At 37.7% G+C, this 13,391-nt stretch overlaps 1 protein-coding gene across 1 annotated transcript in view; it reads right to left on the reverse strand.

Moving 5' to 3' along the window:
* Positions 1–13,391, reverse strand: part of IL10RB (interleukin 10 receptor subunit beta) — a 78,602-nt gene that overhangs the window by 4,198 nt on the left and 61,013 nt on the right. Inside the window, exons 5-6 of the mRNA XM_053705965.1 lie at positions 5,514–5,664; positions 2,753–2,910 (exon numbers count right to left, since the gene is read on the reverse strand). Of these exons, the coding sequence (XP_053561940.1) occupies positions 2,753–2,910; positions 5,514–5,664 (309 nt within the window). The remainder of the gene's footprint in view (positions 1–2,752; positions 2,911–5,513; positions 5,665–13,391) is intronic.

The following is a 13,391-nucleotide window of genomic DNA, read 5'->3' on the forward strand; positions in this document are numbered from 1 at the left end:
TATATGTATATGCTTATAAACATGTGAATATATATGTATATGCTTATAAACATGTGGATATATATGTACTGTATATGCTTATAAACATGTGAATATATATGTATATGCTTATAAACATGTGAATATATATGTATATGCTTATAAACATGTGGATATATATGTACTGTATATGCTTATAAACATGTGAATATATATGTATATGCTTATAAACATGTGAATATATATGTATATGCTTATAAACATGTGAATATATATGTATATGCTTATACATACAGTATATGCTTATAAACATGTGAATATATATGTATATGCTTATAAACATGTGGATATATATGTACTGTATATGCTTATAAACATGTGAATATATATGTATATGCTTATAAACATGTGAATATATATGTACTGTATATGCTTATAAACATGTGGATATATATGTACAGTATATGCTTATAAACATGTGAATATATATGTGTATGCTTATAAACATGTGAATATATATGTACTGTATATGCTTATAAACATGTGAATATATATGTACAGTATATGCTTATAAACATGTGAATATATATGTATATGCTTATAAACATGTGAATATATATGTACTGTATATGCTTATAAACATGTGGATATATATGTACAGTATATGCTTATAAACATGTGAATATATATGTATATGCTTATAAACATGTGAATATATATGTACTGTATATGCTTATAAACATGTGAATATATATGTACTGTATATGCTTATAAACGTGTGAATATATATGTACTGTATATGCTTATAAACATGTGAATATATATGTATATGCTTATAAACATGTGAATATATATGTATATGCTTATACATACAGTATATGCTTATAAACATGTGAATATATATGTATATGCTTATGAACATGTGGATATATATGTACTGTATATGCTTATAAACATGTGAATATATATGTATATGCTTATAAACATGTGAATATATATGTATATGCTTTTAAACATGTGAATATATATGTATATGCTTATAAACATGTGAATATATATGTATATGCTTATACATACAGTATATGCTTATAAACATGTGAATATATATGTATATGCTTATAAACATGTGGATATATATGTACTGTATATGCTTATAAACATGTGAATATATATGTATATGCTTATAAACATGTGAATATATATGTATATGCTTTTAAACATGTGAATATATATGTATATGCTTATAAACACGTGAATATATATGTATATGCTTATACATACAGTATATACATGCACAACTTACCCCCTTCGCTGTGCTAGGTTCTCAGCCGTGTCTCACGGCATAAGAACGAGGCCCCCATTGGAGCCTATGGAAGCGTGCTCTCATGAGCACAAAGTTTGTGCTCATGAACTTGTAATACCAGCGCACATATGGGGGCCAAATTATCATTTGTCGGACGGACATGATCCGCTGTAGCGGATCATGTCCGTCCGACATCGATAAATGGCGACAGCATATGCTGTCGGCATTTATCATTGCAGAAGCATTTCTCGTGAAATTCTAGTGCAATACCGCCCCCTGCAGATTCTGTTAATCAACCGGATCATATCTGATCGGGCTGATTGCTGTCCGCCGCCTCAGAGGTGGCAGTCAAGTTAAGGAGAAGTCTTATGACCGCTGCTTCTTAACTTACATTTCCAGTGATCTGGAAAGTACAGGGGGGTAGATAGCAGTATCCGCTGCTTGGTAAATCTACCCCTTGGTATTGCACTGGTATTACTGGTTGGAGCGCAAATATTGAGTTTACGTTAGTGCAATTTTTGCGCTTCACTCTTAATCTGGCCCTAAATGTCCAGAGTTACAAAAAAGACCGGGTAAACTAAATAACAAAGTACATCACAGTTTTTTTTTATTTATTTATCACAATGATAATAAGCATTTTATGGTTAACTAATTGGTGAATGTAGCTAGGCCTACAGAGTTGGGAAAGGAATGTTCATTATTTATTAAAAGCTTAGCATTAATGGATAATGATTTGCATGTTAGTTTGTCTATACTGAATGTCTCTGTTACATAACAGTACTTATGTTATTGACTACTTACAATTGTTGAAACGTTGAAGGCATTTAAAGGGACAGTGTACAGTAAATTTGGTTTCTATGTAATTTGTTTCCAATGACAACTTGTACCAACTGCAGAGTATAAAATGTATGGGATATCATCACTTATGTTTATTTTTGTATACAAAATAGCTTTTTTTTTCTTTTTGCTTGTTTAAACCACAACCCATTCAAATGAGTTGAGCTTACAGGGAGAGCAGACCTCCTCTTCTGAGCTTATCTTCCTTTCTATACACAAACGCACCTTTATCTTATAGCTGTCTGTTTACACAAAAGAACAATATTTGGAAAGAGCAACTGTAAATAAACATTTAGCAACTATGTTTTCCACCCCACACTGGGGGTGTTATTTAATCTGCTGGATCTTGTTTACACAACCTTTCTGTAGCCAGCACTGCTGTATAGGTGGTGGTTTAAACATATAAAAACAGCTTTTTCAAATGAAAAAAGTAAAGGGGCTATATGGAAACAATTTAAATTCACTACATCAGGTAAAATAAATAACTGGAAACATAAAAAAATATGGTACACTGTCCATTTCATGCAGTGAATATCATTACAACAAACGAGAAACACCTCCAGAATTAGATTACATGGGACATTAGCAGGTATAGTATCACAGCTAAATAAAATAATATAGTGAGATACAAACCTCCTTCAGATGCTCTGGGAATGAATATGAAGCAAAGAATATATATCTAGTTGTCTTGTAAGTTTTCAGTATCAAATAATATATCCCAATCACTACAGCGGTTACTATAAGCATACTGCCTATGAATAACAGTACAATCTTCCATGGTTCCGTTTTTCCTGCAAAACACAGAGTAGAGGTTATCTTCATATACAGAAAAAATACTGTCAAATCTTTACTTGGTGATTTTAGTATTTTTACAATGAAAGTCCATTATAGTAACATACATAGTAACATAGTAGATGAGGTTGAAAAAAGACCGAAGTCCATCGAGTATAACCTATACAAATCTAAAATACAAAAAAGCTCCAGTTAAACTTAAATAATCCCACTAAAAGGTGACCAATTTAATACTAACAATCATATCCATGAATTTTGTTTCTAGACAGAAATGTATCAAAACTTTTTTTAAAATGTATCTAGGGTATTGGCTTTCACTACCTCCTTTGGTAATGAGTTCCACAATTTTATTGCTCTTACAGTGAAAAAACTTTTACGCTGCAGGAGATTAAATCTCCTTTCCTCCAACCTTAAATTGTGACCTCTTGTTGCAAACATTTTTTTTGGAATAAACAGAACTTCTGCCATCTCTGTATACTCAAGGTGAGGTCTTACCAGGGATTTATAAAGATGACAAAATTATGCTTTCCTCCCTTGAATCAATGTCTCTTTTAATACATGTTAGTATTTTATTAGCCTTTGAAGCCGCTGCCCTGCATTGTGCACCCATCTTTAGCTTGTTATCTATTACTACTCCAAATCCCTTTCCTCCTCTGTTTGGCTAAGTCTTGTCCCTTTAAATAATACGTTGCCTGCCTATTTTTACTTCCAAAATGTAGAACCTTTCATTTTCCCGTATTTAATATCATTTTCCATTTACCTGCCCATACTTCTAATTTTTGCAGATCGCTTTGACCTAATGACCTTAACTTAGTATCATCTGCAAAAATAGAGATGTCGCTTTTTAATCCTTGCTCCAAGTCATTTATACACATATTAAAAAGAACAGGTTCCAGTACTGATCTCTAGGGGCTCCACTGATTACCTTTGTCCAGAGTATGATCCATTCACTGCTACTCGTTGCTCCCTATCTTTTATCCAGTTATTTATCCATGAGCTAACATTTTCAGCTATTCCCAGTCCCTTAAATTTGTGCATTAATCTCTCATGTGGCGTTGTATTAAATGCCTTTGCAAAATCTAAGTATATCACATCAACTGATTCCCCTTTATCATTATTTTTACTTACTTCTTCATAGAATCGAATTAGATTAGCTTGACATGATCTATTTCTCATAAAACCATGCTGATTTGAACTCATAATCTTGTTTACATGAATGTGCTCATCAATATAATCCCTTCAAATATGTTCCCCACTATTGATGTCAGACTAACTGGTCTATAGCTTCCTGGATCATACTTTTTTATTATGTATATATAACTTTTAACCTGTGAATAGTAAACTATTGTGGTATTTTCCACCGCTGTATAATCTATCTATCTATCTATCTATCTATCTATCTAGCCATAAAACCCAAATGCTCATTCCTGTAGAACTGTTTTTCCAAGATGGCCACTGCCAGAAAGAAGGGAAACTGCACACAAGCCAAAACCTCAAGCATATGCAGAAGACAGACTGGTGTTTACCATATTTGAGCTTCAGAAAAAAATTAAAGAATGCAGAATGTAGATGTAAGAACTCCTGCTTATAGAAAATAAATATGCTATGTGTCAAAAAGGGGTTAAAATACTGTTCTATGTGCACGTCCCAAAAAAAGTGGTTGATATCACTGCCTTATTTGTTATTAATAGAAAGGGGATTAAATCACTAAATTAAATGAAAAAAAAATGGGGTTAACTCATTGTTCTGTGTGTTTTAGGTAGAAGTGTTAAATCACTTTTTTATGTGTTTTGGACAGAGAACAGTTTTAGTCACTGCTCTCTGTGTTATAAATTGAAAAGTGTTTTTTTCCATTTCTTTATGTGTAACTCATAAAAAGTTCTAATCCATTGTTTTATATGTTACTGACAGAAAGGGCTGAATAAAAGGATATAGCTTATCAAGAGTATAATATGTACATATATTTCACAAACTGTTAAAAGCCTCATATATTAACCAGGGGTGGATAAAGCTAACAGCCAGGGAGCTTGTCCACCCACATTCCAGGATGAGCAAGTAGGCTTATGGTTGCACTAGAATTTCCTTTGTAGCCCCGCCCTGTACTTTTGCACAACCAATTGTGTGTGAGCAGGTCTTATCCATTATTCATAACTGATCAGTTCAGGATATTTTATCTCTTACATCTCTGTAGGACAAAAGGTTAGGAAGCTCTGTCTCTGCTACCACCGCTCCTTATTTACTTGCAGGTGCAGACTCACATGAGTCAACCTGTACAGTACGGTCTCCAGAGATCAGAGAAGGCAATCTGTTACAAAATACAATGTTGTTACAAAAAGAGTTTTACACTAAAATGTGTTTTTAAATCTATGAGATTGTCACAATTTATTTGCTCCAGTGCCAATCTCCGAGCATTCAGACAAACCTGTAAATCTGGCACATGTATGTCTTGCACACCAATAAGATTGTCAGTTGCTAATAGACTGGCATTAAGGACATGCAAAATCTGCCAGTCCCAGAGTAATATTAATCTAGATAGGGAAAATAGCTTCAGCATTTTGTGTGTGTGTGTGTACTCAGAACATATTAAAAAATGGTTTCTTACCATCATCTTTAGTCTTCTCACATATAACTTCACTGAATTGTCCAACCTGATAATACACAGGAACAGCAGCTTGTACTTTGATGCAGTAATCTGTCCATTTTTCTAATTTATGTAAAATGACAACAGTTTCTTCAGTGGTCACTGTTGTAACCTGAAAAAAATAACATAAATATTAAGCTGATCTTTAGTTTTAGAGGGAAGTATAATAAATAGTAAGCTACGCATACAGGGCATGGAATAAAATCCCAAAATATGAAACAGGAAAGGGCATTCCCCAAACTGTTTCCACAAAGTTGTCTAAAATGTCTTTGAATCCTGTAGCATTAAGATGACCCTTCGGTGGAACTAAGGGGCCTAGCACAAACCCTGAAAAACAGCCCCAGACCGTTATCCCTACTTTACAGTAGGCACTTGTCAAGGTACCAGGAACCAGACAGAGACGTAAAATGCTAAATTAATCACACCTTTATAAAAAAATAACAAAAAAAATTATAAAGAGTCTAAAAGCCAAATGACAAGCCAAGAGTCAAAGCCAGAACAGATAGTCAGACGAGCCGAGTCCAAAACCAAAGCGAGAAGTCAGAACACAAAGATCAGCAAAGTTAGGAACTAGCCAGGTTATACACAGAGACAGGAATTCACAAAGAGATCAGAGACAACACAAGGGCAAAAGCAGACTGCACAGAGGAACTTAAATAGTAAGTGATGACATCATCATTCTGGGACTGCAACCTGTCTCTCACTAATGATGTTCTACAGTTTGACCATAAGAGGGAGCCTGGGTGTAGTCGGCAGTGTTACACACTCTGCTTCAGGCAAGGAGAAAACACAGGTGAGTTTGAAATGGCAGCCATGACAGAAAGCTGCAAACAAAAAGGAAAGTAACAGCACTATGCATTCCGGTACGTATTGTTCTTCTGGCATCTGAAAGTGAATCTTGGTTCGTCACTCCAGAGATCACCATTCCACTGCACCAGAGTCCAGTGGCAACTTGCTTTACACCACTCCAGCCAAAGCTTGGCATTTCACATATTGACGTGAGGCTTGTGTACAGCTTGTACCTTTTATGCGTTATACAGCGGATGTAGCTGTTTTCTTTTAACCTTGTCAAATAAAGATTTCAAGTTTTAAGGATACCTGAAGAAGTGCCTGCATTCTTTTCATCTCTGGTTGAACACAGTGGCCGGGTTTCGAAACCGCTATGGCACTCCGTTGGCTCTCTATGGGAAGATTTCCTACTGACCGACGTCATTTCCGGTCTCTCTGCCGAGTCCGTGGTAGCTGCTTGGAACGCCACTCCAGTGTTTGCTGCATCGTTCGATTGTGTACAGCTGCCTGGCCATGGAAACCCATTTCTTAAAGCTTCCTGTACACAGTTCTTGTGCTGGTGTTGCTTTCAGAATTCTGTAGTGATGAGTGATTTTTATTCACTACATGCTTCAGCACCACACAGTAAATTTTGCGTGGTCTACCACTTTGTGGATGAGCTGTTGTTGCACCTAGATTATTCCATTTTATAATAATAGCACGTTGATAGGGCAGCAACTTCACAAACTGACTTATGGCAAACGTGGCATCCTATAACAGGGCAACTGAGCTCTTCAGACAATGTAATGCCAATGCTTGTCAATAGATTTTTTTTGCTATGTGCAGGATTGTGCTAAGCTGAGCCTGTAATGCAGATACATAAGGGTCAGATAACAGGGAGGGAGCTGATGCCCCAGGAAGTGATTAGCTCTAGAGCAGAGAGGAAGAGCTCAGCAGACAGAAAGCAGCTCAGGTGTCAGGGCTTAGATATAATAAAGAAGTTTATTTAAAAGAACCTTGTGGATCATTTCAGTACATCATATAGCTGAACAACACATGGTACCAGAAGTGGATGTTTCTCCAGTTATTACAACCACAAGCAAATAAAGCAGAATGGATCTGCAACAAGGTACAAGCATGAATCTCACATAGCATGGCCAGAAAACTTCACAGATCTTACCTATAAGAACAGATAGTCTGAAGCCACCTCCTGAAATCAGGTTTGTGGGTAATCTGGAAGAAGTGTGGAGATCACTTAGACAAAGATTTAGTCTGTATATGAAAGCAACAAACGCATGCACTTTGCCAAGTGATCAGAAAGTAGCATTGCTTTTAACTGTTGCTGTGGCAGAAGCATTGGACATATATAACAGTTTTCAATTATCTGAAGCTGATGGTGAGAATTAAGAGATGGTTATGGAATGATTTGCTGCATAATGCACACCAAAGAAAAATGAGACATATGAACGTTTTGTGTTTAACTCCAGGGTGCAGCTACCACACGAGACAGTGGAGGAGTTTGTCACTGACCTCAGATTAAAAAGCAGGTCTTGTAACTATGGTCCTCTGCAAGAATCTTTAATCAGAGATAGACTTGTGATAGGCTGCAATAGTAATAAAAATCGTGAGAGGCTATTAAGGGATTGTGATTTGACTCTGCAGAAGGCTGTGTCCATTTGTCAGTCTGCAGAGCAAAACAAAAAACAATTAGGTGTCTTATGTAAGCAAGATAGGCCAGAAATTGTTAATGATGTGAGAACACACAGACCTTCAAGAGGAAAGTCCACTGCATACTTGTCAGAGAGGATACATAAGAATAAAGTGGATATACAAGATGCAAAGCACAGAGATATGTCATGTGGGAAATGTGGAAAAATTCATGAGTTTCACAAATGTCCAGCCTATGGGCAGAAATGTAGGATCTGCAAAAAATATAATCACTTTGCCGCACAGTATAAGCAAGCTAGACAACTACATGCTGTTAAAACATATACCTCTAGCAGTAGTGATGATGATCTTTATGTGGTCATGGTCAAACAAGTAACTACAAAAGATAAGGAATGGATTGTAGAGGTGGAAGCACATGGTGCACTGACACCATTTAAAGTAGATACTAGAGCAGATCCCGATGTTATTCCAGAGGCTCTATGGAAAAAACTACAACCTAGACCTAAACTTCAGAAACAAACTAAAGTAATAAAAGCATATAATGGACTTGACATTCCAAATGTGGGTCAATGCATACTCACCCTAAAGCATAACTCCACAGTCACAAAACACCCGTTTGTTGTGGTTCCTGGAGAAAAGGTTCCTTTAATTGGATTACAATCTATACAACAACTAGGGCTGCTCACCAAGCTTTTTGAGATTACAGAACAGAAGTACAAGGGCATCGATACATTACTTGAAAAGTACAAGGATGTTTTCAGTGGACTTGGTAAACTCCCCAATAAATACAAAATTGCTTTAAAGCCAGGAGCATTGCCAGTGATTCATGCTCCACGCAAAGTACCTGTAGCCCACGAGAAAAACTTAAAAAAGAACTACAGCACTTGAAAAAGATGGATGTCCCCAGCTGTTCTCAATGCCTCTAATGGATTTTGGCAGGTACCACTGGAGAAAGGAAGCAGACGCATATGTACTTTCAATACACCCTTTGGAAGGCACTGTTTCAAGCGTCTTCCATTTGGTCTGTGTTCAGCGCCCGAAATATTCCACTAAACCATCCAGCAACTGTTTGATGGGGTAGAAGGTGTCAAAGTGTACATAGATGATATTCTGATATGGGGGCTAATGAAGCTGAGCATAATGAACGACTTGAGAAATCATTACAGATTGCACATGACAAAGGGTTAAAGTTAAACCAAACAAAGTGTAGATTTCTTTAAATCAGAAATTCTTTACCTTGGTGAGATCATTTCAAATTCTGGAGTTAAGCCTGACCCTGCCAAGGTCAAGGCTATTGATAGCATGCCAAGTCCTGCAAACAAGAAAGAATTACAAAGATTCCTGGGAATGATAACATACTTGGGCAAGTTCATTGCAAATCTCTCAGACAAAACAAAACACATGTGCATATTAACAGCATTGTGATGTCGGGAGTGATTTCACTAGTCATGTGGAAAAATATGCAACAGGCTACAGCAGAAGATGAAACTCTTCAAAATGTGATGCAAGCCATACTTTTGGCAAATAATAAAATATACATGCCAAAACAATACCTTGCACACAGGGATGAACTATCCGTGCTTGACAATGTACTTTTGAAAGGCAGGAGATTGGTAATTCCAGTTTCTCTCTGACGCAAGAGGAGAGCAAGGGAAGTTCTTTTCTGGCCTTCAATGATGAGTGATATAGCAGCTGCAGTGTCTTCGTGTCCCACCTGTCAGTCATTTCAGCCAGCCAGTCCAAAAGAACAGTTACTGCAGGAAGATATGGTGAAGATTCCTTGGCATACAGTGGGAGTAGATTTGTTTTCAGTTGATGGACATGATTACCTAGCAATGCTGGACTCTTACTCATCTTACCCAGAGGTTTCCAAACTCAGGAATACGTCATCAGAGCATGTATGCAGGAAATTATGATTATATTTTCAGGTTTGGCATCCCTACAATCATAAAAACAGACAATGGACCCCACTTCTCCTGCAGGTACTTTAAGGCATTTTCTGAAGAGTCTGGATTTCTTCACAGAACATCAAGTCCCAATTATCCTCTAGGGAATGGATTAGCCGAGTGCGGAGTCAAAATCATTAAGAGACTACTTACAAAGGCTAGTCACTCATGTGAGGAACCACAGATAACTTTGCTTAATTATCGAGCAACACCTTTGGAAGGGGGCAAATCTCCTGCAGAATTATTCTTTGGGCGTCAGATAAAGACAAAGCTACCACAATTGCATTTGACACAGTACCATTATGGCAGAAACTTGCATACTTCCTACATAGAAAAGAAGGAAGGAATAAGGGAACATCAGAAAAGGAACTATGACAAAAGTGCAATGTAAAAATGCTGCACATTGGGGACACCGTAAAAATCTGGACAGGTCAACGCTGGATGAATGAAGCTGTAGTGCTGCGTAAAGTTGTAGATAGGTCCTTTGGGATACATGTCTGGTAAATGAACCTGATGAAGAGTCATCTTTTGAGGATACTGACAGTACAGAGGACATTCCTGCCCCAGTACGCTATCCGGGAGGAACACTACAACAGCCCTCAAAAGGGGGCCAATATACTTTAAGTAGCAGAGCTGTCAGAAAGCCACAAAGACTCATTGAAGAATGTTAACTGCATTTGACAATAACTCATTGCTACTGCATTTTGTGTTATACTTAGTTTAGTTGTTCTAGGTTGATTGTCATGCCAGAAAATCTAGACATCTTGGTGTTTGCAAAAACTTGTCCTATAAATTATGAATGTTTGTTTCTATGATGTTGTTTGTTTTGTTTAGAAAAGGAGATATGTGTTGAGCTGAGCCTGTAATGCAGATGCATAAGGGTCAGATAACAGGAAGGGAGCTGATGCCACAGGAAGTGATTAGTTCTAGAACAGCCAGGAAGAGCTCAGCAGACAGAAAGCAGCTCAGGTGTCAGGGCTCAGATATAATAAAGAAGTTTATTTAAAAGAACCATGTGGATCATTTCAGTACATCATACAGCTGAACAACACACAGGATTGTATGAATTTGTTTGCAATTGGTGTGGCTGAAACATCTGAGCTCAATAATTTATAGGGGTGTCCGTGTCCACATACTTTTGGCCATATTGTGTTTATGACTTGTATGAGTTTTAATTGCATTTTCTCATTTGCTGTGCATATATGCATGCATGCCATATGAATTTCAGATAGTGTCAGATTTTTGTTAAAAAAAAAATATTTTGACAACACATTTTGGGCTATATTACAAGTGGAAAGCTAATTTATCGCGCACCCGCAAACGGGAAAATTTGCACGTTTGCGGGCGTGTGAAAAATAACCAGCCATTACAAGTACTGTAGCTGGTTATTGCTACCGCAAGCAATAACAAGCAATAACCAGCCATTACAAGTAGCTGGTTATTGCTACCTCCTGTCATTTGCCCATTAACCCAAATTTTAGTGTGAGGTAGTATCTTTATTTTTTGTTATAAAAAACTGCATGAAGCAGTTTTATGGGGTCAAATGTGGTGGGTGTGGGGTGTTAGAAAACAAATGGCACTGAAAAGTGCCTTTACATTGCGGACTATGGGAACTGTGTGTTTCCAGTAAATATATATGTATATGCTTATATATTTATGTGTTACTATGTGTATATACAAAAATGAAAGGAGAATACCACCGCCCCAGTATATAAAAATTAACATTTATTGAAGAACTTTAAAAATATATAGGACAGCAAGCCACCTATACAAATTAACAAGGGGAAGCGCGGAACAATGGCTTACGCGTTTCGGGAAATTGCTGTAATCATTAACCTGGTTTGGCTTGTGAAGAAGCTCACTCCAGGGCAGAGTTCATGTTATGTTTCCTGTTTCAACTCTACAGCATTATTTTTATGTTTGACAGCCTTCTGGCCAATAGATGCTAACAGCTTGCGGTTACCTAGTTCAAGATGTCTCCACTGCAATTTGTGAACTCTTAGGTCAAGTATTCCCTCTTTTGGCACACTATCTGTAACACACATCCGTGTGTGTCCGTCGTGCTGCTGCTTGTCCTCCAATGATTAGAGACTTGGAGCGCGTGATGTATGATGGGGGTGGGGGCATAGGGAAGGCTGGTAGACCATAATATCCCGGAGACTCTGTATCTTGTACCGGTGCTTCGGAACCAGGTGCAGGGGCTGTTTCGCTGCCTGGGTACAAATTATCTGTGCTCTCTATGTATCCAAATAGTACTCAATTAACCAACGAGTGAGAGCACCGGAAAAAAAGTAAACAGAAACTCTTTATTGTGTTAAAACACCACATGGAAAACAGGATAAGGCTAGAGGGTGCAGGTATCCACGTACCCTAAGGCTGACGCGTTTCGGCTTTTGCCGTAGTCGTAGCTATTGGGTACTTGTACTTGCACCTTTATAAATGCTAAAACACTTTCTTATTGGTTAAAACAAAACATGTGAATAAACACACCTCTACATCTGTGTATTGGAAATCCGCCCATAAGGAGGGCTCTAAATTATTAACTCCATATCAATTGGCCTCAATTCAGAGTCATCCTGAGGTCATACACAGGGATAGGCAAGGTGTCCGTACACGGTTAGTAGCTTGTCAAGAGACTGCAAGTGATATTGCGTGATAAGTTATGGGATACATAAAGCCTGAGTGAAATACTGGATGTTTATCTGCATCTGTATAATAGTACCCAGCTCTATACAAAGACACAGTAGTGACACTGGCACATGCATATAGCCAGACAAGGGCTGGTAATAGGGTCAGTGGTATTTGCATCAGTATAATAACACCCAGCGCTATATAATGACACAGTAGTGACACTGGCACATGTGTATAGCCAGAGGAGGGCTGGTTATAGGATCAGAGGTATCTGCATCAGTATAATAACACCCAGCACTATATAATGACACAGTAGTGACACTGGCACATGTGTATAGCCAGAGGAGGGCTGGTTATAGGATCAGTGGTATCTGCATCAGTATAATAACACCAAGCACTATATAATGACACAGTAGTGACACTGGCTCATGGGTATAGCCAGAGGAGGGCTGGTTATAGGATCAGTGGTATCTGCTTCAGTATAACACCAAGAACTATACAAAGACACGGTAGTGACACTGGCTCATGGGTATAGCCAGAGGAGGGCTGGTTATAGGATCAGTGGTATCTGCATCAGTATAACAACACCCAGCACTATATATAATGACACAGTAGTGACACTGGCACATGGGTATAGCCAGACAAGGGCTGGTTATAGCGTCAGTGGTATCTGCATCAGTATAATAACACCCAGCACTATACAAAGACACAGTAGTGACACTGGCTCATGGGTATAGCCAGTGGAGGGCTGGTTATAGGATCAGTGGTATCTGCATCAGTATAATAACACCCAGCACTATATAATGACACAGTAGTGACACTGGCT

This window comes from Bombina bombina, chromosome 3 (assembly GCF_027579735.1).
Source record: "Bombina bombina isolate aBomBom1 chromosome 3, aBomBom1.pri, whole genome shotgun sequence".
NCBI classification, from domain to species: Eukaryota; Metazoa; Chordata; class Amphibia; order Anura; family Bombinatoridae; genus Bombina; species Bombina bombina.